General features: G+C 44.1%; 1 protein-coding gene across 1 annotated transcript in view; it reads left to right on the top strand.

The window, feature by feature from the left end:
• The window catches only part of LOC140390318 (uncharacterized), a 408192-nt gene that overhangs the window by 106406 nt on the left and 279207 nt on the right, over nt 1-22579 (top strand). Inside the window, exons 23-25 of the mRNA XM_072475373.1 lie at nt 4076-4111; nt 4484-4510; nt 14588-14623. Of these exons, the coding sequence (XP_072331474.1) occupies nt 4076-4111; nt 4484-4510; nt 14588-14623 (99 nt within the window). The remainder of the gene's footprint in view (nt 1-4075; nt 4112-4483; nt 4511-14587; nt 14624-22579) is intronic.

The following is a 22579-nucleotide window of genomic DNA, read 5'->3' as shown; positions in this document are numbered from 1 at the left end:
TAAGGTTATCAGTAGCCTATTTACGGTTAAGATAAAGTTCATGCTGCAAGGCGAATCGGCGCCCAGGAGATGATATTAATCATCAGTGCGTTTGACACCTGGAGAGATGCTTCGCAGCCTTGACTGTTCAAATGAGCTACCCCTTCCAATGCTGGTTGCATCAAATAATTTGAACTGATTTCGCATCCAGGCATTCAAAATCACCAATTGTTTTGACGCAGAATGCGCCTGCGGAATAACATAGCAATTGAATGTTGATTATGTTGTTTATGGACAGTCAGAGACTTTTTCCCAGGGTAGAGGGTCAATTATTAGGCGGCATAGGTTTAAGGTGCGAGGGGCAAGGTTTAGAGGAGATGTGCGAGGCATGTTTTTTACAAAGAGGTTAGTGGGTGCCTGGAACTCGCTGCCGGCGGAGGTGGTGGAAGCAGGGACGATAGTGACGTTTAAGGGGCATATTGACAAATACACGAGCAGGATGGGAATCGATGGATACGGACCACGGAAGTGTGGAAGATGTTAGTTTAGACGGGCAGCATGGTCGGCGCAGGCTTGGAGGGCCGAAGGGCCTGTTCCTATGCTGTACCTTTCTTTGTTCTTTGAACTTCAAGACAGCCGGACAGGGGCTAGATAATTCACCAGTGCGCTTGTTTCGGTTTATGCATTCTTACATAACATATGGAAATCCTCAAAGGGCAGTCAGAATAAAATAATTATGTTTTGCTGCACCTCCTTGAGATCAGTTTTACATAGAAGCGTGCACTAGATTTCTAGATTTCTACAGATTGAAAGGCAAAGCTATAGACATACAGATAAAATGCCAGCAAATAAATTAACAGGCAAGTAGGCAACTAAAGAAAACAAGAAATGTTAATTTTTAGTCAAACATTTGGTGCAGAGAATAAAGAAATTCGTAAGCTTGGCAGTATGTATAAGTTCCCATCGAATAGTATTTTCTTGTTGCACAGTTCATTTTTATTTAGAATACTCAAGATTGCATGACTTTAATTTTTCGTTTCTAATTATTATTAATTATTATTTACATTATGTGATCCTTCGATATATTACTGATGACATAAGCCTGTTGTTGATGTTTTTCATTTTGTGCTCAATAGGACAGACGTTAAATTGACAGATATTCCAGGGAGCAACAGTTTATGCTGCACGTCGAAGGCGTGCTATCTTATAGGCAAAATTACCCTGATTGGTCGAGGCATTGTCATGGAGATTCTAAGGGGCAATATTGCCTTCCACCCCAAGCCGATGCAAAAGGGGCACTGTTTCTGCCTTCAAGGCATAGGCCCCTTGGCATAAATTCATCGAGCTTCGAGCAAGTACGTTGGAGCCAAATTACCAACACGATTGACAGATTTCAAACGATTGTTTAATTGATGGCACACGCAAGGCTCGTCAGAACGTGCAATCTAATTGCAGAGTCACATCTTCCATCAGGCACCAAGGCTGGGTTTTGGAAACACGGGTTGCCTGAAAGTACCGTCAGGCGAAAGAAAGAAGGGGCGTTCTGTTTGATCTCACAATCAAACTACAAGCTATATGCCAGGCTTTGCGCAGCATTGAAATTCATATACGGCATTACTCATTGGTGTGGCATGCAAAACTCATTATTGCTCGACAGAAGTATCCTGTTATTGGAAACGGCCATCTGTGCGGTGCACGAGTCGCAAAAAGTTGGTGTACAGGTGCAACGGGTGATTAAGAAGGCTAATCGAGTTTTGTCTTTCGTTGCTAGAGGGATGGAGTTCAAGACTAGGGAGGTTATGCTGCAATTGTATAGCGTGTTGGTGAGGCCGCATCTGGAGTATTGTGTTCAGTTTTGGTCTCCTTACCTGAGAAAGGACATAGTGGCACTGGTGGGAGTGCAGAGGAGATTCACTATGTTGATCCCAGAGTTGAGGGGATTAGATTATGACGAGAGGTTGAGTAGACTGGGACTGTACTCATTGGAGTTTCGAAGGATGCGTGGGGGGGGGGGGGGGGGGGATCTTATTGAAACATACAAAATTATGAAGGGAATATATAGGATAGATGCGGGCAGGTTGTTTCCACTGGTCGGGGAAAACAGAACTAGGGGGCATAGCCTCAAAATGAGGGGAAGTAGATTTAGGACGGAGTGTAGGAGTAACTTCTTCACCCAAAGGGTTGTGAATATCTGGAATTCCTTGCCCAGTGAAGCAGTTGAGGCTCCTTGTTTAAACGTTTTTAAGAAAAAGATAGATGCCTTTCTAAAGAATAAAGGGATTCGGGGATATGGTGTACGGGCCGGAGAGTGGAGCTGAGTCCACAAAGATCAGCCATGATCTCATTAAATGGCGGAGCAGTCTCGAGGTGCCAGATGGCCTACTCCTGTTCCTAGTACTTATGTTCTTATCTGTTGGCACTTCATGGTGGTGGCATGAAATTGCTAGCTTCGTCCGTTGCTCAGATAACTGTGTTGCAATATCCTTTGGGAAAACTGATGTCGAATTAAGATATATTATGTCTGAAATTGCCGGCCTCAGGCCAATTCGTGTGCAATGAACTAATGGAGGTTACAGGACTCCTGCAAGATAGCTTTTATGCGTCTTCGAATGGGAGTACACCTTGCAGGAGATCATCTAGCACTGTGGAAAGCCTTGTCCCCGATCGTCTAGCACTGTGGAAATCCCAAATAGTACTGTGGGAATCCCAAAGGTACTTTAGCCAATGAAATGGAAATGATAATTATAACTATTCATGCCAGAAGGAGGTTGATGCGATTGTTAGGCCTCTGCTGGCCTTTCAAAACGATGTATAATTGGTTCCAGTCCCTCTTTTTTCCTTCTCAGTAAACTTTCAAATTTCGAAAAGTTATTTTCTGTCGCATTTTCAGTTCCACCTGCTGCACGAATCAGGTTCAGCCACTATTCCAGGTAGTGATTATGGGCGGCACGGTAGCATAGTTATTAGCACAATTGCATCACAGCTCCAGGTACCAGTTTCGATTCCCGGCTTGGGTCACCGTCTGTATGGAGTTTGCACTTTCTCCCCGTGTCTGAGCTTGGGTTTTCTGCGGGTGCCCCGGTTTCCTCCCACGGTCCAAAAGGTGTGCAGGTTAGGGTGGATGAGCCACGCTAAATTTCCCTCAGTGTCCAAAAGGTTAGGTGGGGTTACGGGGATAGGGTGCGGGTGTGGGCGTAGGTGGCGTGCTCCTTCCAATAGCCGGTGCAGACTTGATGGGCCGAATGGCCTCCTTCGGCACTGTGAATTCTAAATTCTAAAAAAAAGATTACAATGCCATTGTTTGAGGAGCCGTTTTGTTGCATTTATTTGAAATATCCATTTGAAAATGCCTTTGGCAAAATCAACTTAACTTGTTCGACTTTGAGATTGTTCCATTAAAATCAACTTGTTACATTATACGGCTAGTTATTCTATTGTAATTGCATCGAGAAATAATGTTTTTTTTCGCTATGAAATTATATTTGTCAGTCAGAGCCTCCGTTTCTCACGCGGCAGCAGTGCCAAATCAACTGAGTTCCGCGGGAAAAGAGTTCTCAAATCAATTTCCCTGTTGCAGAGCGGTTTCAGCACTGTTTCTGCGTCAACATGTGTGAATCTATCAATAAAACCTTTGCCCGAAACGTCCGTTAGAATCAGGATATTGGTTCAACTCAATTCGATCCTTTAAAATAAACATAATAAAAGACAGTCACCTGAGTAACTTCATCTATGCTTTCTGAGATAGTGTTCGCGCGTTCTTCAGGTTTGCTGCAGCGCACTACTGGATGTTTTCAGCTGGAATGTCTCTGTGAATATAATCTGCTCTCAACAACCTTCATTTGAGCTAGTAAACCAGTCGGTTGAGCTTCCTGTTCAACGAGATTATGGAAGAAAAATTGCAACCAGGTATTTAATCAGAAATGCAAATGCTGTATTTTTCCATCCGCATCTCTGATTTACAAAATAGATAGCAACAAGCAAAGTAACACCCCGCCCTCTCCTCCACCCCCAATGCAGCTTTGCCACTAACAAACGGTTATAATTAGGCAGACGAAAAAGATAAACATAAATATGGGTGTTATACTCTATGCTTTAGATTCAAGCGACCTGAAAAAAAAGCTTAAAGATGCTGGTATGGCAAAATAAATTATTTACATGTTTTCTAATTGCTGTGTGGAATAAGATTTTCAACTGGAACAACTTGTAGCATTTATATTATTCAATAGTCTCCGGGCTTCTTCCTTTCGGTAGTGCGTCTGCTGAAAACATAAGCAATGTTACAAAATGACACATAAACTGAACTTCAACTTTTGCAGTATGTCATCAAAATCGATTCCCATAACATGCCTGGGAAAATAGGGAATGAGCAACATCTTTTGGATTTCATATTTTTTAAGGGTACCAATACACAGTTAACTGATAAATATTCTACAGCTATGCACTATCTATATTATTAGCTGAAATATCCCCATACATAATCATGTCATGAATTTCATCATTACAGAAACTCAACTGTTTGAAAAGGTTGCAGGTAAAAAAAAGTTTATTCCCTGCCCTTTAAACACTTTGTACCTTATATAAATTAATGAACTATCAGTGGCACAACTAATTATTGATATAGTTGCTGATGAAATTCAAACAACATGTTATGCATGATCCGTGCTCAACACATGATACATATCATATGATCGCCGTGGGAAGATAATTTTAGTGCTTCCAATAAAGAATAGGTAGTGTATATTCTGAATGTGCGATGAAGTTGAAAGCTAACAACTACAAATCGGCACCCAGGACAGCATCATGTATCTTTTTCATAAATTTTGTTTACCCAGTTATTGTTTTCCAACTATGGGGCATTTTAGCGTGGTACATTTAGCGTGCTACCATGCATATCTTTTGGTTTTGGGGTGAGACCCACAATACACGGTGAGAGTGTGCAATCTCCACACGGATAGTAACTGGGGGCCAGGATCGAATGCGGGTCCTCAGAACCATGAGGGAGCATTGCTAACCACTGTGCCATCCTGCAGTCATATTCCGAAAATGTATTGATAAGGACGCCAAAACATTGGTCAATGTCCAATTGTCTTTTCTACCCATCATTCTCACAGTCACCATTATTGCTCATAAAACACCTGACTTCGGAACTGAACACAGTTACCCAAGGCCGAAATAGAACCCGGGATTCTGGCGCCGTGGTGCAGTGGTCCTAATTTGCCACTGTGCCACCATATATCTGTTACCTGTTGGAAGGAGGTGTTTGGGCTTGCAGCATTTATTTTCAGATTACGTCCTCCCGCTATACCAACCCCGACCAGCTTACTGTCCTCCAGCGCTCGTTAACAGTCTTATTGAAATCAATCTCCACCTGCACTTCAACAACAATCGTGTGCTGCTAAATACAGATCGTCCAACTCGCTGAGTAACTAACAATGTCCATCCGCATTAAATCGTGAATCTGTGTCCCATATCCTTGGACGCTCTTTAAATCCTTTCTAAACTGTTGTTAAAGTAGCTGACTGCATTCTTTCGTCTAGTTCTGGTCTCGCCCAAGGCGTATATTTCTAATAATTGTCTGTTGACAGAGAAATGGCAGCACAGCGATAATCAAACATTTGAGGCAAACTGCTGGGCAATCGGTTTCCAATCTCATCCTGCTAGCTGGGTTAATTTAAATTCGCGCAATATGTCTGGAATACAAAGCTAATCTCTGAAATGGTGACAATGACAGAAATCATTAAACGATGTGAAAAAAATATATCTGGCTCACTGCTGTCTGTGAAGATAAAAATCTGGCGTTGTTGCCTAGCCTGATCTGGAAGTGAATCCAGTCGTACAACAATGGGGTTGATTTATTCCTGCGCTCTGATGTTTCTTACTAATACGTTCAGTGCACGGAATATTAGGGTTGAGCAAGAACTGTTGGCATTGCTTCACGATCATAGATTTTTGGAAGCTAAAGATCATATTTAGAAATTAATTCGTGATGATCATGGAAACCGGGTTTCATAAATAGAAGTAGTAAGGGAAAAACATGGAAGTAGTGTTAAGCCATTCGAATCGAATGTTGTTTATTTCTCTCGTACTATCCAACATTCCAACTTCACGCACCATATTATTTATTTCATATTTGCCTTTCCCCACAGCTCACTTTACGATCTTGCAAAATACACAGAAAAATCTTCATGTGGCAATATTTTTATTACTCCCCATTATTTATTAACTGGCCATTTGCCAGCTGTTCTGCTTCCTCAGAACTTTTCCCAACAGATCGAACCGTTCAATGTATTCCATCAAGACTTTAATTGATCTGTCCTACGTTTTAATTTTCACTTTGGTTAATTCATGGCGTGAAAAAAAAATACAACCCAGTTCGTACTTTTATAGTTCCTCCAAGTACATGCATAATTTGGAAATGTGCATTAAAATCAACCCGTGTTTCCTGTATTTTACCAATGGCTTTCTCAATTTATTTGTGGCTCCTGCATAATACATTGCACCAAGCAAGTGATGTATTTTCTCTGACACGATACAATTCACGACTCATGAAGAGAATTGTACACACGCCTGTCTGCGATCTTATCTATGGAATTAGCATTACTTGAGGCCATTTCTACTATGTGCTGTTTCATCAGCTGAAAGTAATTACCCACTAATGCCATGGAGTGGCCACATGTGTTCAACATATCATCGCTTCCAGCTGTCAGCTATGGAAAAACATTATTAGGTGCCATATGTGGACTTACAAATGTAATCAGTGGCCCTACTCACGTTTATACAGGAGTGTTGTAATTGTCTGACTGGCTGTTACTCGTAACGGCTACCCATCCATCCCTTGCAAGGCACAGTGCGCGTGGGGAATGGGAGTTTTCTGTGAGTTGCGGGGTGGGGGGGGTAAAGATGGTCAGATTCGTTAGATCCCGTAAAATGTATGAGTATGTATGGCTTCCGTCTCTATCTTTCAGCGACATTTATGCTATCATACCATGAGAAGGATACGCCTCGACCTGTAGGCACAGCTTTGCTTAATTAATGCATTTTTAGACCAATTAAGCATCTTTTCCTGTCTGCACACGATGTTTTACTTCTTAGATAAGCTCCAGAGCCATGGCATGGGGGCGCGATGGAGAAGGGTATGTGGGTGCAGTGGGGAGACGGGTTTGGGAGCCGAGCGAGGAGACGGAGCCTCAGAGGACAACATCATTTCAGCCATCTCCTTTAGGCCTGAGAAAGGATCCGAAATGGGTGTAGTGGGTTTGTTGGTGAAAGAGAATTGGGGGGGGGGGGGGGGGGCGGTGGCTTCTTTGGTGTTTAGCAAACATTGGGCAATCAAGCTCCTCTCGTATTTTTGTTCTGATCTGTTAGCCCTCCCAGGTTCGCCCCCCCCCCTCCCACACACCCCGGACCTCACCTCTTTTCCCCGGAATGAGACCGTGGATCCACTAACCTGGCCCTGGACTCCGGGACTGTGATTTAAATTCCCCAGCAGATTTCCTAGGTGGGTTAACTACCAGATATACTCCACACACCCGCCATGAAGTTGATGCACGGCAAGTAAAAAGAGATGCGCAGGGTAAGAGTGTTCTCTTCCATACGTTTTTTTATAAATATGTTTATTCACCTCCTTTTTCACATTTTCATCCAAATTTACACTTACCAACAAACAATCGACGGTAACAAGTACAATGTCAATCCCCTGATCGTCAATCCCTCCCTCTCACCAACCGCCAAACAACTATCAACATACTTAATTCAAACATCAAAGAAAAGGATTCAGGAATCCACCATCAACCCATACATAGTCACCAAAAACATAAACAGTCTTGCACCCCCCACCCCCAACGCCCCGAATGTTCGTTGTAATCCAATTCTTGGAAGTGCATAATTAGCAAAGCCCATGAATTGTAGAAACGTTCCATCCTTCCCCTCAACTCAAACTTCACCTTCTCAAGTGTTAAACACTCCAACAGGACCCCGCCACGCCAGCGCACAGGTGGAGAAACTGATCTCCACCCCAACAGGATCCGCCTTCGGTCGATGGGTGAGGCGAGGGCTAAAACATCTGCCACTGCACTCGGTTCCAGGCCTGGCTGTTCCTACACCCCGAATATGGCCTCCTTGGACCCAGCTCAAGCCTCACATGTACCACCTTCGAAATTACCCTGAGCACCTCCCTCCAATACTCCCCCAGCTTTGGACAGAAACAAAATATACGAACGTGGTTTTTGCCCCCCTCCGCCCCCCCTCCCCACCCCGCCCGCAAAATTCACAAACATCTTTTACCACCTCAAAAAGTCGACATATCCTCGCCTTTTTGAGGTGCGCCCTAGATGCCACCTTCAGCTGTACCATCCCGAATCTTGCGCATGATGTTGAAGCATTAACAGCCGGAGTGCCTCACACCACAACCTCTCCTCCATGCTCTCTCCCAACTCTTCCTCCCACTTTGCCTTAATCCCCTCCAGCGGTGCCTTCTCTTCTCTCAGAATCGCCCCGTAAATCGCTGACACCACCACCTTCCCCATTCCCCCAGTCGTCAGCACATCCTCCAAAGGTGTGCAGGCCGCTGCCACCGGAAAGCTCTGTATCGCCTTCTTAGCGAAATCTCGGACCTGCATGTCGCTAAACATCCCTCCTGCCCCAACCCATTTTTCGCCACCAGCTGTTTCAATCGCGCAAATCGGCCCTCTACAAAAAAGTCCATAATGCACTGAGTTCCTTCTGCTCCCATCTCCGAAAATTCCCATTCTATTTCCCTGGTTGAAATCTGTGATTCCCCCGAATCGGCATTTCCCTTGACCGCGTCCGCAGCCTAAAGTTCTGATGCAACGTCCGCCAGATTTTCAACGTCACTACTACTTCCGGACTCCCTCAAAATATTCCCAGCGCCATCGGGACTGGTGCTGCTGCCAGCGCCCTCATCCCCGACCCCCTTCACAGACTCTCCGCCATCCTAACCCTCTGAGAGACGCCCCCTCTAACCCAGCCTCTCACCTTCCTTTCCTCCCCCCCCCCCCCACCCAGTATTAATATACTGAATTGGGAAGACCCAACCCCCCCTGACTGCAGTCCTTTCTGCAGCAGCATATTCCTACCGAAGCAGCATATTCCTTCCTAATTCTTACCCACCCAGCCCCCATATAAATGAGGTAATCATCTTTTCGACCATCTTGAAAATGCCTTTGGCAGGAAGATCGGCAGGCATTGAAAAATAAACAAGAATCGCGGCAACATGTTCATATTAATTGCCTGTACCTGACCTGCCAGCGACAGAAGGAGACCATCCCACCTTGCCATATCCACTTGTACCCTTCCCACCAAACTAGTTATATTATACCGACGGTGCCCACCACCCCAATCACGTGCCATTTGCACCCCCAGATATCTAAAGTGAGTCCCCGCCTTACGGAATGGTAGCTCTCCCAACCCCTTCCCTCAGCCCTGGCCGAAACACCAGAAAATATTCACTATTGTCTAAATTTAGTTGATATCCCTAAAAAGACCCAAATACTCGAAGAGGCTCCAATATGCCCCCCCCCCCCCCATCGACAAACTCGGTTCAAATATATACAACACCAAGTCATCCGCAAACAACGATATCCTATGCTCTACCCCACATCTAACCGCACTATCCCTTTCCACACCTCCAAACTCCTCAATGTGATGGCCAATGGCTCAATTGCAACCACGAATAACAGGAGGAGGGGCATCGGACATCCATTCCTGGTCCCATGGTGCAGAGCATAATTGCCCTAATTCATGATGTTCATGCGAACATTCGCCCTCGGATCGCTGTACAGCAATCTTATACAATCGAAATGTCGTGGCCCAATCCCAAACCGCTCCAGAACCGCGATCAAATACCTCCATTATGCTCGGTAAAACGCCTTCTCAGCACCCAATGCCACCACCTCTGTCTCCCTCCCCTCCACTGGCGCCATAACCATGTTCAATACCTCCCTAATGTTCAGAAAGACCTGCGCCTCCTTTAAAAACCCCGTCTGATCTTCTCCTATCACCTTCGGAGGGCACTCCCCCAACCTACCGGTCAATGCCATCGCCAGCACCTTTCAGTCTACATTCAGAAGTGCTACGGGCCTATAGGACACATATTCTGTCGGATCATTATCGTTCTTGAGCAACAGGGATATCGATGCATGCACCAAAGTCTGTGGTAACACCCCCTTCCCTATTGCCTCCTCAAACACTCCCACTATCCGTGACATCAACTTACCTCTGAATTTCTTTTAATACACCAGCAGAATTCCATCTGGCCCTGCTATCGTCCCTGAAAGCATCCTCCCAATCGCATCTTTTTTACGTCTTGCTGTGCTGTCGCCGCCTCCAATATGTTCCTGTCCCCCTCTCCCCAACCTCGGGTATCGCAAACCTTCCAGGAATTCCTGCATCTACCGATAATCCCCAGGTGGCTCCAACCTATGCAATATCTCGGAAACCTCCTCAACATCCCATTAATCTGACCTGGAGCCACCACCAATTTCCCTGCCCTATCCCGCACATGAATATTTTTTCTCGACGCTGCCTCTCTCCTAACCGGGTGCATCAATTGCCGGACAGCCTTCCTTGTGGACAGTCGGTACAAACTCGCCTGCAATAAATTCTTCCTTTGCAATGGGTCTTGTCATGTGAATGTCACTTTAAGAAATGTTTGTCTTTTCAAAGTGCTGCAGTGATGTCATTGTGTGCGTGGAGCTGCGCTCTGTCTCTCCCTTTTAGTTTCGTTTTGAGTTGAAAGCTCTTTATGGCTCTGTGTTTTTAGTTTCGCTTTCATCTGGGGAGCTGCATTAAAACCAACCAAGCAGATGTGTAATGATCCCTCGCTCTGCATGATAAAGAATGTCTTCAGATGACTTGATGATTTCCAAGTAATACCTGTTTCTGTAAGGAATGCAAACCTACTGTCTTTGTTAAAACGTGTTTTCGCTGAAGGATGCTGTTAGGGAAGTTACTAAGGATTACCTATAGAGTACTGTTCATTGTTTAGGGTTATTAGGGTTGGTAGTTGATGTTTGCTGAGTGTTTATAAAATGTTAACTGGATTCATAGAATAAAAATTGTTTCTGTTTAAAATACGTTTAGGTCTCTGTTGCATCACAGCTGTAAAATTGGCCCTTGTGCTCCCCACATCCAAAATCTATAAATATTGTCGGTCAGCTGAACTCCATGATGTACTTTAGTTTTTCCTAAACCCTGGCCCATAATCGTCCACATCATTTGCATACCTCCCATCCACTTCCAACATCTTATCTTTTGACATTTGCCGTTACATCCTTTCCTCCTTATCCACCTATGACTTAAATGATATCACCTCCCCCCTCAGCACTGCCTGAAAAGCTTCCCATACCACCGCCTGCCGATACCCCACCCATATATTAAGCCGCACATATTGCTCAATCACTTTTCCAATCTTATCACAAAGGCCTTGGTCCCCGAATAGCCTCATCAAATCTCCACCCCCGCCTCTGAAGTATTCCCTTCTCCAACACCATATCAACACTGTGCAGTGCATGGTCCAATATCGCAATTGCCAAATATTCCGACCCTTGACCCCCCCCCCCCCCCCCGACCAACAGCAACTTCCCCAGCACAAAAATACCTGTCCGTGAATAGGTCTTATGCACTGAACAGAAGAAAGAATACTCCCATTTCCACCATTAGCCCAGCCAAAGCCTTCTCTCCCCCTGAGTGGGTAAGCGGTCGAGGTCGTGACCTGTCCAATGTTGGCTACTGCACCTTACTCCGGTCTCCACACACTATCAATTCATGTGAATCCATGTCGGGGATGGACTTCTTTACAAACACTGCATCATTCCAGTTGGGACCATATACGCTTACTAACACGACCAACCCTCTTCCAATGCATTGGTCACTTTTACGTGTCTACCTCACTGATCTGCCACTACTTTCTCCATTTCGGACGTCACTCTTTTATTCACTAGAACCGCAAACCCCGGCGCCCTACTATCGAAGCCCGAGTGAAAGAGCTGGCTAACCCAGCCCCTTCTAAGCTTCCCTTGATCCTTCACCTTCAAGTGAGACTCCTACAGCATCGTCACATCTGATTTCAAACTTTTCAAATGCACATGCACCCTCGATCTCTTCACTGAGCCTCCCAACCCCCTCACGTTCCACGTAACTATCCTAACGGGATTCTGTCCACCCCTCACTGCTTATCCGGCATCATCATAATTTAGGACCATGCCCACTGAGCCTGGCCCGTCCGTACCCATTGTTGACATCGAACCTTATTCCCCCCTTCCAGAATCCCCCCTACACTCCCTCACGAAGAAACCCTACCCGTGTCGGTCCCTTCCCCTCTTTTCTCATCTCCTAGTCCCAGTCATGCCTACTCACCAGGCTCCAATGTCTGAAGCCCCTCCCCACACAAAACCTCCGCTGATGAGCCTACTTACGTTAGGTAGTACGTGGGCCCTTGCTCAGACCTCTCCTAACCACCCCCCCTAAGGCCAGTCCTAGGAAATAAGAAAAACAATCAAATATATACTTTTCATTAACAAAAACCTTCGCTGCAAGGAACAGCAACAAACATCTTTGACCTATATAACATCCTGAAGTCAGAACATTATTCAAAGCTACAAAGAACAGCAGCAGAACAAACTTTAACCTCTATTGAAGCATGATGTAAGTATATTACTCAAAGCTATTAAGAAGAACAGCAAAACACTTTTAACCTCTGTAACGGTATGAAAAAGGAACATTATTGAAAATCAAATTTTTACATTCCTCCACTCTTTACTTCCCTCCAAGCCTTTTGCCTTCATAAATGCTTCCGCCACTTCCACCATCTCAAAACAAATGTCTCTGGACTGTAGGTCACCCGTAATTTTGATGGATACACCGACCCAAACCACACTCCACTGTCGTACAACGCGCCTTCACTTCCACCATAAAGTCCTGATAGGTACGAACCTTGGCACCACCCCATTGCACCTCCTGCTCCTTCTTTGCCCAGTTCAATATCTTCTCCTTCATGTGATATCTGTGAAAACAGATAATCACGATCTTTGATGGCTCGTTGAACTTACGCTGAGGCCTCAGCGACCGATGAGCTTTGTCCAATTCATACCGAGATGGTCCTTCTCCCTCCCCCATCAGTTCAGCCAACATATTGGCAATGTACTACGTCGGTCTCGGCTCAATGTTCGCTCGGGCAGGCCCGTAATCCTGAACTTTTGTCATCTCGACCGGTTCTCCATGTCCTCTAGTTTGCTCGCTGCCCCTTATTGACCTCAACAACGCTCTGTAGCTCATCGCTGTGCCGCGACGTGACCTCCTCCACTCTCTTCATCTTCTCACTCTGGTCCTTCACCACAGCCGTTGACTTTGCAACAGTTACCTTCACTGGGGCAATTGCGTCCTCTACCAATGCCTCCAGCGCCACTGCCATCTCCTTTCTCATCACCTCCATATGCTTCGAAAACCGCTTTTAGAGCTGTAGAGACACGACCTCAGCCATCTTCTCTGCTGTAAGCAGTGCGGCTTCAGCCAGGGGCACGGCCGCCACCCTCTTGTCAGCCGGCGGGCTGGTCCTCACGCTCGACTGTGAGCTCTCATTCTCTCCCCTCTTCGCTGCTTTCTTCCTCTGATTTTAGAACATCGTTTGCCACTTTGCCAGTTCTTAGTCCTTCAAGAATTGCTCCCAGGACCGGGCATTAAAAATTTAGAAAAAAAAAAAAAAAACATATAAACCTCAGGCAGGAGCCACCCAATGTCTGACGAACCCTCCACATACCGCCTTCGGCTGCCCCGTGTTCTGGGCCCTGACCTGCTGCTGCGGTTGCTTCAAGCACTGACCTTAGTCTCATTGCTCCTTCTGTTCCACACTTTGCCTTCAGCCCTGCTTTACCTTCAATTGAGCTGCTCCAGCTGCCCCAAACTCTTCCACGTTTTCAGCTGCCTCCCTCCGTGAATCGGGCCTCCCAACTCGATTGCGTCGTGTTGGGTCCCTGCCCCGCCGCTACAACTGCCACGCACTCCAGGCCTCCGCTCCGCGGCCTGCCACTCCCAACACTGCCGCGGGGTTCTTCACTGATTTTACACCGGTTTGGATTGGCGCCGTCCGATCGGCCATAAAAGCTGAAACAAGTCGGCGAGAGAACACAGTCGGAAAAACCCCCCGAAAACGCCGAAAACAGTATCCGCCGTCGGGAGCCTCTTCTTCATCTGATCTCATCCATGCATGTGCCGGTTTCTGGATGGTTCTCCGCCAGAAATCTCTTATTTCCTCCTGAGAGTGTTTTGTTTTTGGCTGTTCCTTGATTTTTGTTTTCTATATCTTTGCATTCGTGCTCCATTGGTCATATAATTTAGCTATTTTGGCGACTGAACCAGGCTCTTCAGACAATCACTCAACCATCTCATGCTCTGCAACGTCATATGTTCATTTCTTATTGTCCTACTTTATGTCGACGGTGATATGTTTTCAACTTAGTTTTCTGGCTAACGCCTACACCAGGCCATCGTGTTTCACTGTGAGCAGTGGGTTCTGTTATCCTTATATTTTAGTCCCGTTGGCTGTCATCGTCTCTCTCTCGTCCTGACTATTTTCATAATTTCTTTTGTTCAGAAATAGAAAAGTTAAGGAAGCATGTGAAAGATACAGGTAGGTCAACAAATGTCACTTTGAACAACGCTAAATGAAACATAAATGCTAACCCTCGTAGCGTAATTGTGCTAAATGGATCAGTCAATTTAATAATTATTATAGATAATTTTTTTTTAAATGGTCAAACTATTTTTATAAACGCATGCACCTGCTTCAATTATAATTTCGGTTACCGATTCCCAATCTCTGTAAATACTTGAAGGGCGCAGTTTTTCCAAGAAATATAAGTTAGAGATAATGAAACCACTGATAGCGCAGATGGAAGTCTATCGGTCCATTGCATTGACGTCGGTCACTGATGATGATCTGAACCAGGTCTATTCATCCAACAATTACCATGGTCGTGCGTGGGTATTTTCGTCAAATATCCATTCGTCTCTTTCTTTTAATCATTGTGTGTTTCCATTGCGCAAGACTGGTCGGATGTGCGTGCACGTTCATGCCGACTTGTTGTGAAAAAAAGTAATTCCTGACAACAACTAGAGGCATTGTGAACCACATAGGAAATAGTGCAAAAGTAGAAAGGAAATTAAAAGCTACTCTTATGGGCGTAGAAGCATCAAATAACATTTAATGCAGAGAAGTGTGAAGTGCTGGCAGGATGAAGATGGAGAGACAATATATCATATAAAGTATACAAAATAAAATGGTCGTAGCAGCAGTGGGACATAAAGGTATATGAACATAAATTATTGATGGTGGAAAGACAGGTTGAGTGAGTTATGATTAAAGCATTAATATTTTCTGGGATTTATTAATTCGGGCATTCACAAATGTAAGAGCGCTGTATTGCATTTCTATAAGCTAGAATCTTGACTTTGGCTGCAGTCTTACGTACAATTATGTGCGCAAAACTTTAGGGAGTATATGTAATTATTAGTGAAGCCGAAGAATGTTTTGTTTAAAGAATGGCTTCAGCAATAAGGAATTTCCGTTAATAGAATGACTGCAAATTCGATTTGCTACCGGAGAGAAAATAATGAGATTTGACAGTGTTAGCCAATATTATGAGGGATCTGAACAAAGAAGAGACGGAGAGGCTGTTCCCACTCATCGAAGCAACGGCAAAGACAGGGTACACATTATCAACAATTGATATATAATAAAATAAACAAAGTTAATATGAGGAGCAAAGATTTTCCACAGCAATTGGCCCTGGTTTTGAATGCACGGTCTAATTGTTTGGTAGAGATTCAGTTAAAGCATTCAAGATGTAATGAAAGTGTGATCTCAACAAGGAAGAATTAGTAAACATCTGGCCCATATAGACAAGACATTGTTATGATACGAGATAAAATACTCAGTCTGAGAGCAGCTGCTGCCTTCAAGGTCAAAAGTCTCCTTTTGGACTTTAAGAATTCTGAAATGCTTTGGTGATAACACATTGTCTATGCACCGCTAAACCTGCAATCTATATGGCTGCAAGGGAATATGTTGCCGCGTCTACTTTGTAAAAAATGACAGATCACCGTGAACAATTCTATGGACCTCCAATCAATCGCATTCGTTACAAGATGAATAACACGTTTTAAAAATATGACCTGTGCCACCCATGTGGATGTGGTGGCGTCGTTGTCTTTCCACTGGCCTCGCATTCCATTCCAGAGATCCAAAATAATGTTGGGATGCCACAAAGATAGCTGCTGAAATTTGAGATGAAGAAAAGTCAGGAATTAGAAGTCGAATGAAAAGCAGGAGACGATTGTCGGAAGGGAAAATGAAAACACCTGGTAGGGAAGGAAATCTGCCGCTCCACCCTCTCTGCTTTTTACGTACCTTCAGTCTCAAAACAATGTGGTTGACTCCTAAATGCTTCCACAAGTGCAATAAAGAATGCTCAATATTGGAATGGATTTGTTTATTGTCACGTGTGTCGAGGTACAGTGAAAAGTATTGTTCTGTGTACAGTCCAGACAGTTCATTCCATACATGAACAAACATAGGGCAAACATTGATACACAGTGTACATACATAGACATAGGCGCCGGGTGAGGCATACAGGAGTGCAGTACTATTCAGGAGAGACGATGTGTGACGAGATCCGATCAGTCCATAAGAGGGTCATACAGGAGTGTGGTAACAGTGGGGAAGAAGCTGTTTTTGAATCTGTTAGTACGGGTTATCCGACTTTAGTACCTCCAGTCCGATGGAAGAAGTTTGAAGAGTGCATAATCCGGGTTTGAAGGGTATTGATTATACTGTTCGTTATCCCAAGGCAGCGGGAGTTTTCGGCAGAGTAAGTGGATGTGGATTCGCATGGTGGACTGGGCTTTGGCATGACACGTTGTAGCTTCTTACGGACTTTGGCCGAACAGCTGACATATCATTCTGTGATGCAGCCAGAAAGTGGCTATGGTGCATGTGTAAAAATTGGTAAGACTGAACATGCCGAATTTCTTTATAGGTGTTGTTGTGCATTCTTGGTCGCAGCATCGATGTGGCTGGACCAGAAAAGATTGGTAGTGACGTGCACACCTCGGAGTTTCAAGTTCTGAGCCATCTCCACCTCGGCACCATTGATGGAGAGGGGGATGTGTACGTTACGTTGCTTCCAGAAGCAAATGACCAGCAAACAGATGCTGGTCCAGTCAGCGTTATCCACACATCATGAAATAAACAAAAATGCACCATCCGCTGAAACAACCCGATCAATCTATTCTTTACCCTCTACCGATCATTATATTCTTCCTAAAATATTTGGTGCATAACTGGATGCAATGGTACAGCTGCAGAGATAACTGAACTTTTAATCATTCAGCATAATTTCGCTACTGTTGTACTGAACGAAACAAGCACAGATCGCGTAGGTTTTGCTGAGTAATACTTCCAGCCACCTTCAAAGATCAAAGCAAATTCACCCCATGTCGTTGTGCTCGTGTACACTGTATTGAATTATACGATTGTGTATGCAATGTGTTTCTTTATCCGATCTGCCTATGTTATGTAACTCACAAACATATATCGTCAGTTTCGTATTTAATTTTCCTGTCCATCCATGCTACAGCCGATTAGTATCAACAATCATTTTGCTATTTTTCCAATTTCGGTATCATCGACAAATTTATAAATACTGATCTTATTTCAATGCACATAACTTTTCTGCGCAGTTTATACATAAACACATAAATACGAAAATAATCAAATCATTAAGTACCTAACTTAATACATGTATAGCTGTCTACATTAACACATAAACGGAAGGGTAATCAAAGAGATAACTGAATCAATGGGTCAATAGAAAATACAAGTAAGTTAATATATAGATAATGATTAAATCATTTGCATTTAGCAAGGCTCGCTGTTTTTGTTCCTTCAGACATTTGTGGTCTGCGCCACTAACTGTACATTACATATTATGTCACTAATAGTGCTATACCATGTGGTATAACCCGCTTGTGTGTACACACAACGGGAACTAAATCAGGTTTGATTTTATGCAGACCGTCACTCCATGCTTAGATTCTTGCCTGAATTTTCATAATCAACCAGGATAAATGAAAAATCAAGGACTGAAACCAAATGGAAAATTTGAACTTATGGCGGCAATAGAAAGCAATATGAAGACGAAGCAGAAGAAGAATAGGAAGGACGAGAAGAGGGACGTAGGGTATCTGGAAAAGAAGTAACAGAAGTAACAGAAGGGGAAGAAGTAATAGAAGAAGAAGAGGCCATAGACAGAGCGAGGAAGAGAGGACGTAGTAGAAGCGGTAATAGTCGACAATGAAGTAATATTAATCGACGAAGAAGCATTCAAAGAAGAAGCAGACGAAGATGTTGGAGAATAAGAAGTAGAAGAAGTGGCAGACATTGACGACTTGCTGGCGATTTCCATACATATCACTCAAGGCAAAGGGCCCGTATAAAAGTTGTTTTGTGTCATTTCCTAATTATGTGGTTAAAACCTCAAATAACTAATCAAGAAAACACATGCGTCCAATTACTAGGGGAAGGAAAATCTCGATATCTTAGCTGAAGAGCTTGACACAGTTTCTGAATGTGCCGGCCAGCAAATGAAGATCACATGTGTTCGAAAGCTTGGGTAAAATGACTTAAGAAAGAATGACAGCTCCTCGGTCAAAGAAGTAGTGTCGAAGCACATAGATAATTGGAAGACGTTACCCGTGTAAAGTATCTGATGTCACATTGATTTTAAAACGGCCGCCCGAATTAAACGCATCCAGTTTAGACTCCATTAAGGCTACTGTGCGCCAGATACAATCTATAAAGCCGATATTAAACATGGAGAGGAAGCTCTAGTTCAGAATGCGACAAACCGCACTTGTCCTCAGGAAATAATTTGATTGAAATTGGAATTACGAATAGTGGAGTTTCGGGGAATGTTCTCCACTGACTGCAGTCAACTGGAACATAAAGTAGAATGATCAGTCGCCTGTGGAAAATAATCTCAACACCAGCACGTTACTGCACACATTCCTCAACAAACATATCCTAGGTCAATCGAAATTAAGGCGGTTCACTCGAAATAGCACCGCGACTTTCAATTAGACGTCCTATTGTTTAGAATTGGATGGACTGTCTCAGATCGGATTGAGAAATCCACATTAGATTATCAGATCCGTCTCCCTATGTGGTATGTGTGGTGGTGGGTCAGGGCTGCATTCAGTTTTGGGTTTATAAGTGCCATACCACGTTAGTTCTGCATTACGTCAGCTTATTGCCATGTTTAAGAAACATACATTGGAACGCCTTATCCTCAAAAAATAATGGCTCAACGTGAATTGAACCGCACCAGCAGCATTCCAGTGCTCCAGGTTGTCCAGATTATGAATTGGAACATCGAGCTTAAATACTGTGTACAGATAAAATCATGAATAATAAACAATGTTTGACTTAGATACTTGCTCACTGTCTAACTTTGCAAAGATTTTGTGCACATTGTAATGAGTTTGAGGAAATGATCCCCTTTTCCTGGAATGAGTGAGACGCCATAATTCTGAGTAATTACGTAGTTAGTTAAATCAACATTAAATACGTTGGAGATAGTTACTTGAACATGTTTTTGCCGCCCTTACTATAACCTTATATCGACGTTGTTAGGTGGGGGTGAGTCTTACTGTGTAATAGGACATGACTGCTTTGCCACTATGCACCGTCGGATGCACAGCATAAATCTGGAACAGAGAGGTTCGTGAAAAAATTGGAAAATTTACAATTTAATGCATCGTCAATTTCAATGCAGACGAGGAAAGGTGCACTGCTCCTTATGTTTTCGTTTTTGCTCGAGTGGCTGGTGGGTGTTCATTCTTTGATTCCAAGCTAGAAACTCTCGCATGTGTTTTGTCACTAATTTATTAACAAGTTACCTAATAAGATAAGTATATTTCTTAAAAGGTAGAAGAGGGATGAAAGGTTCGGTGGCACGCTGCAAAACATGCGAGTTTTGGAATGCATTGCATTCCCGGAAATAAAATGCTGCAGGAGCTGGATTAACATTGGCTCTGGTTACTGAGCTGTAGTCCGAGTTGCTGGTATTGCAGGAGAACGGGCAATAAGATTATGATCAGGATGTTAAATCAAAGAACGTTTCGAATATCGTAGGTATGTGTGTGAAAGCGACTGATGAACTTCCACCATGCAATGATCATAGAATCTCGGCAGTGCAGAAGGAGGCCAAATAGCACATCCTGCTTGCATTGATACTCTGAAAGTGCATCCTATCCATGAGAGGCAGGAGTCAATTAGGCCCTTTCGCCCATCGAATCTGCTCCGCAATTCAATCAAGGCTTATATGTGTATCATCCCCATTCTTCTGCCTTCTCACCATTGCCCCGATTCCCTTACTCATCAAGAACCTACCTATCTGTCTTAACGACAGTTAATGAGTTTGCCTTCACAGCCTTCTGCGGCAATGTGGTACACAGGTTCACCATCCTCTGGCTGCATGCATTCCTCCTCATCTCAGTTTTAATGGATTGTCCCTTCAGTCAGAGGCTGTGGCCTCGGGTTCTAGTGTTTACTACGAGTAGAAACATCCTCTCTGCATCCACACTACCTAAGCCTCTCTGTATCCGGTAAGTTTCAATGAGACTCATCTTCTGCACCAAACCGTCCAAACTCCAATGGGCACAGATCAGAGTCACCAACCGCCCCTCAGATGACAAGCTCTTGTTGAAGGGATTATTTTTGTGAGCCTCCTCTGAACCGTTTCCAAGACGAGAGCATCCTTTATTAGATGCGGAACCCATACAGCTCACAAGACTCCAAACCGTGTCTGCCCAGAGTCTTATACAGCCTCAGAAGCACATCCCTGCTCTTCTTTTCGACCTCTCGACATGAATGCTACCATTGCATTTGTCTTCTCAACTGTAAACTGAAGCTGCACGTTAAACTTAAGAAAATCTTGGACAAGGATTCCCACGCCCCATTGTGCTGATGTCTATGCTTCCTTCTTTCCTCCCAAAGTGCATAACCTCACATATTTCTACATTGCAATCCACCTGCCACTTCTTTGACCACTCCCCTAGCATGTCCAAGTTCTTCTTCAGCCACCCTCCAGTTCCTCAATACTACATGTCCATCTGCATATCTTTGTTTCACCTACCATCTGAGAAAAATGCCTTCAGTTCCTTATTTCAGATCGTTAAAATATATTGTGAAAAGTGGTGGTCCCAACACCGACTCAGGAGGCAAACCACTTGTCACAGGCTGACATACTGAAAATTGCCTATTTATCCATACACTCTGCCTTGTGCCAGTCAGCTAGTCCTCCATCCATCTGAGCCTTAACAACATGGGCTCTTAATTTGTTTAATATCCTCCTATCCGGCACCTTGTTATAGGCCTTCTGGAAATCTAAATAGATCACGTCCACTGGTTCTCCTTGTCGAACTTCCTTGCTGCATCCTCAAAAAAGTCTAACAGATTGACAGACATGGCCTCCTCTGCTGACTGCGAGAGTCAAAATTTATTATGCACTTTCAGGTACTCCGCAATCTCATATTTTAGAATGGACTCTAAAATCAGATTGATGACCGCAGTCAGGCTAACCGGCCTATAATTTCCTATATTCTGACTCCCTCCCTAAACAGTGGTGTAACATTAGCCATTTTCCAGCCTTCTGAGACCCACCCTGCCTCCAGTGGTTCCTGAAAGTTTACCACCAATGCCTCCACAATCTCCTCAGCTATGTCCTTTATAACCCTGGATTGTACATCGTCCGGTCCAGGTGATTTATCCACCTTCAGACCTTTCAGCTTCGTAACCCCACCTACCTCCAGCTAACCTGGAAATCCCTGGACACTAAGGGGCAATTTTATCATGGAACATCCACGTAACCTGTACACCTTTGGACTGCGGGAGGAAACCGGTGCACCACGGAGCAGACACAGGGATAAAGTGCAAATTGCACGTAGAATGTTACCCAGTGCATGAATTGAACTCTGGTCCATTGGGCTGTGTGGCAGCAGTGCTAACTGCTGTGCCACAGTGCTGCCACTAGAAGAAGATGAGCATAATCTCCTGATTGGAAAACGGAAACATGAAATAATTCCACATAATGAATAAGGATCTGAATGAATTGCTGTAGATTCTTGGGGGGACTGCAATTATGAAAGACGCAGCCATTCCTTTGGGATGAGCTTCATTTTAAACATGCTGATATCTGTTTCCTGGGAAATAATGTTATCAGGGTTTTAAATTAAATGAAGCGAAGTGAGTGGTTCCCCTGGAGGAAAATGAGATATCCAAGCACAAGAGCAGACTGAAGCGCATTGATTTGAGACACAAAGTGGGACAGGAAGGGCAGAAACAGTAACAGTAATAGGGCATAAGTAAATGCTCGCGATGTGAGTAAGGAATCTAACAGAAACAATCAGCAACTCTTGACATGGCTGTGAAAATGACTCACAGTTAGAGTAAAGAAGAATGGATGCACATAGAGATAAATATTCTGATTTAATCACCAGTACAGTATCATGATCAGATGGCAATCGC

The sequence above is a fragment of the Scyliorhinus torazame genome, chromosome 14, assembly GCF_047496885.1.
Source record: "Scyliorhinus torazame isolate Kashiwa2021f chromosome 14, sScyTor2.1, whole genome shotgun sequence".
Classification (NCBI taxonomy): domain Eukaryota; kingdom Metazoa; phylum Chordata; class Chondrichthyes; order Carcharhiniformes; family Scyliorhinidae; genus Scyliorhinus; species Scyliorhinus torazame.
The sequence above is the reverse complement of the archived record's forward strand: the minus strand, read 5'-3'. Positions and strand labels throughout refer to the sequence as shown.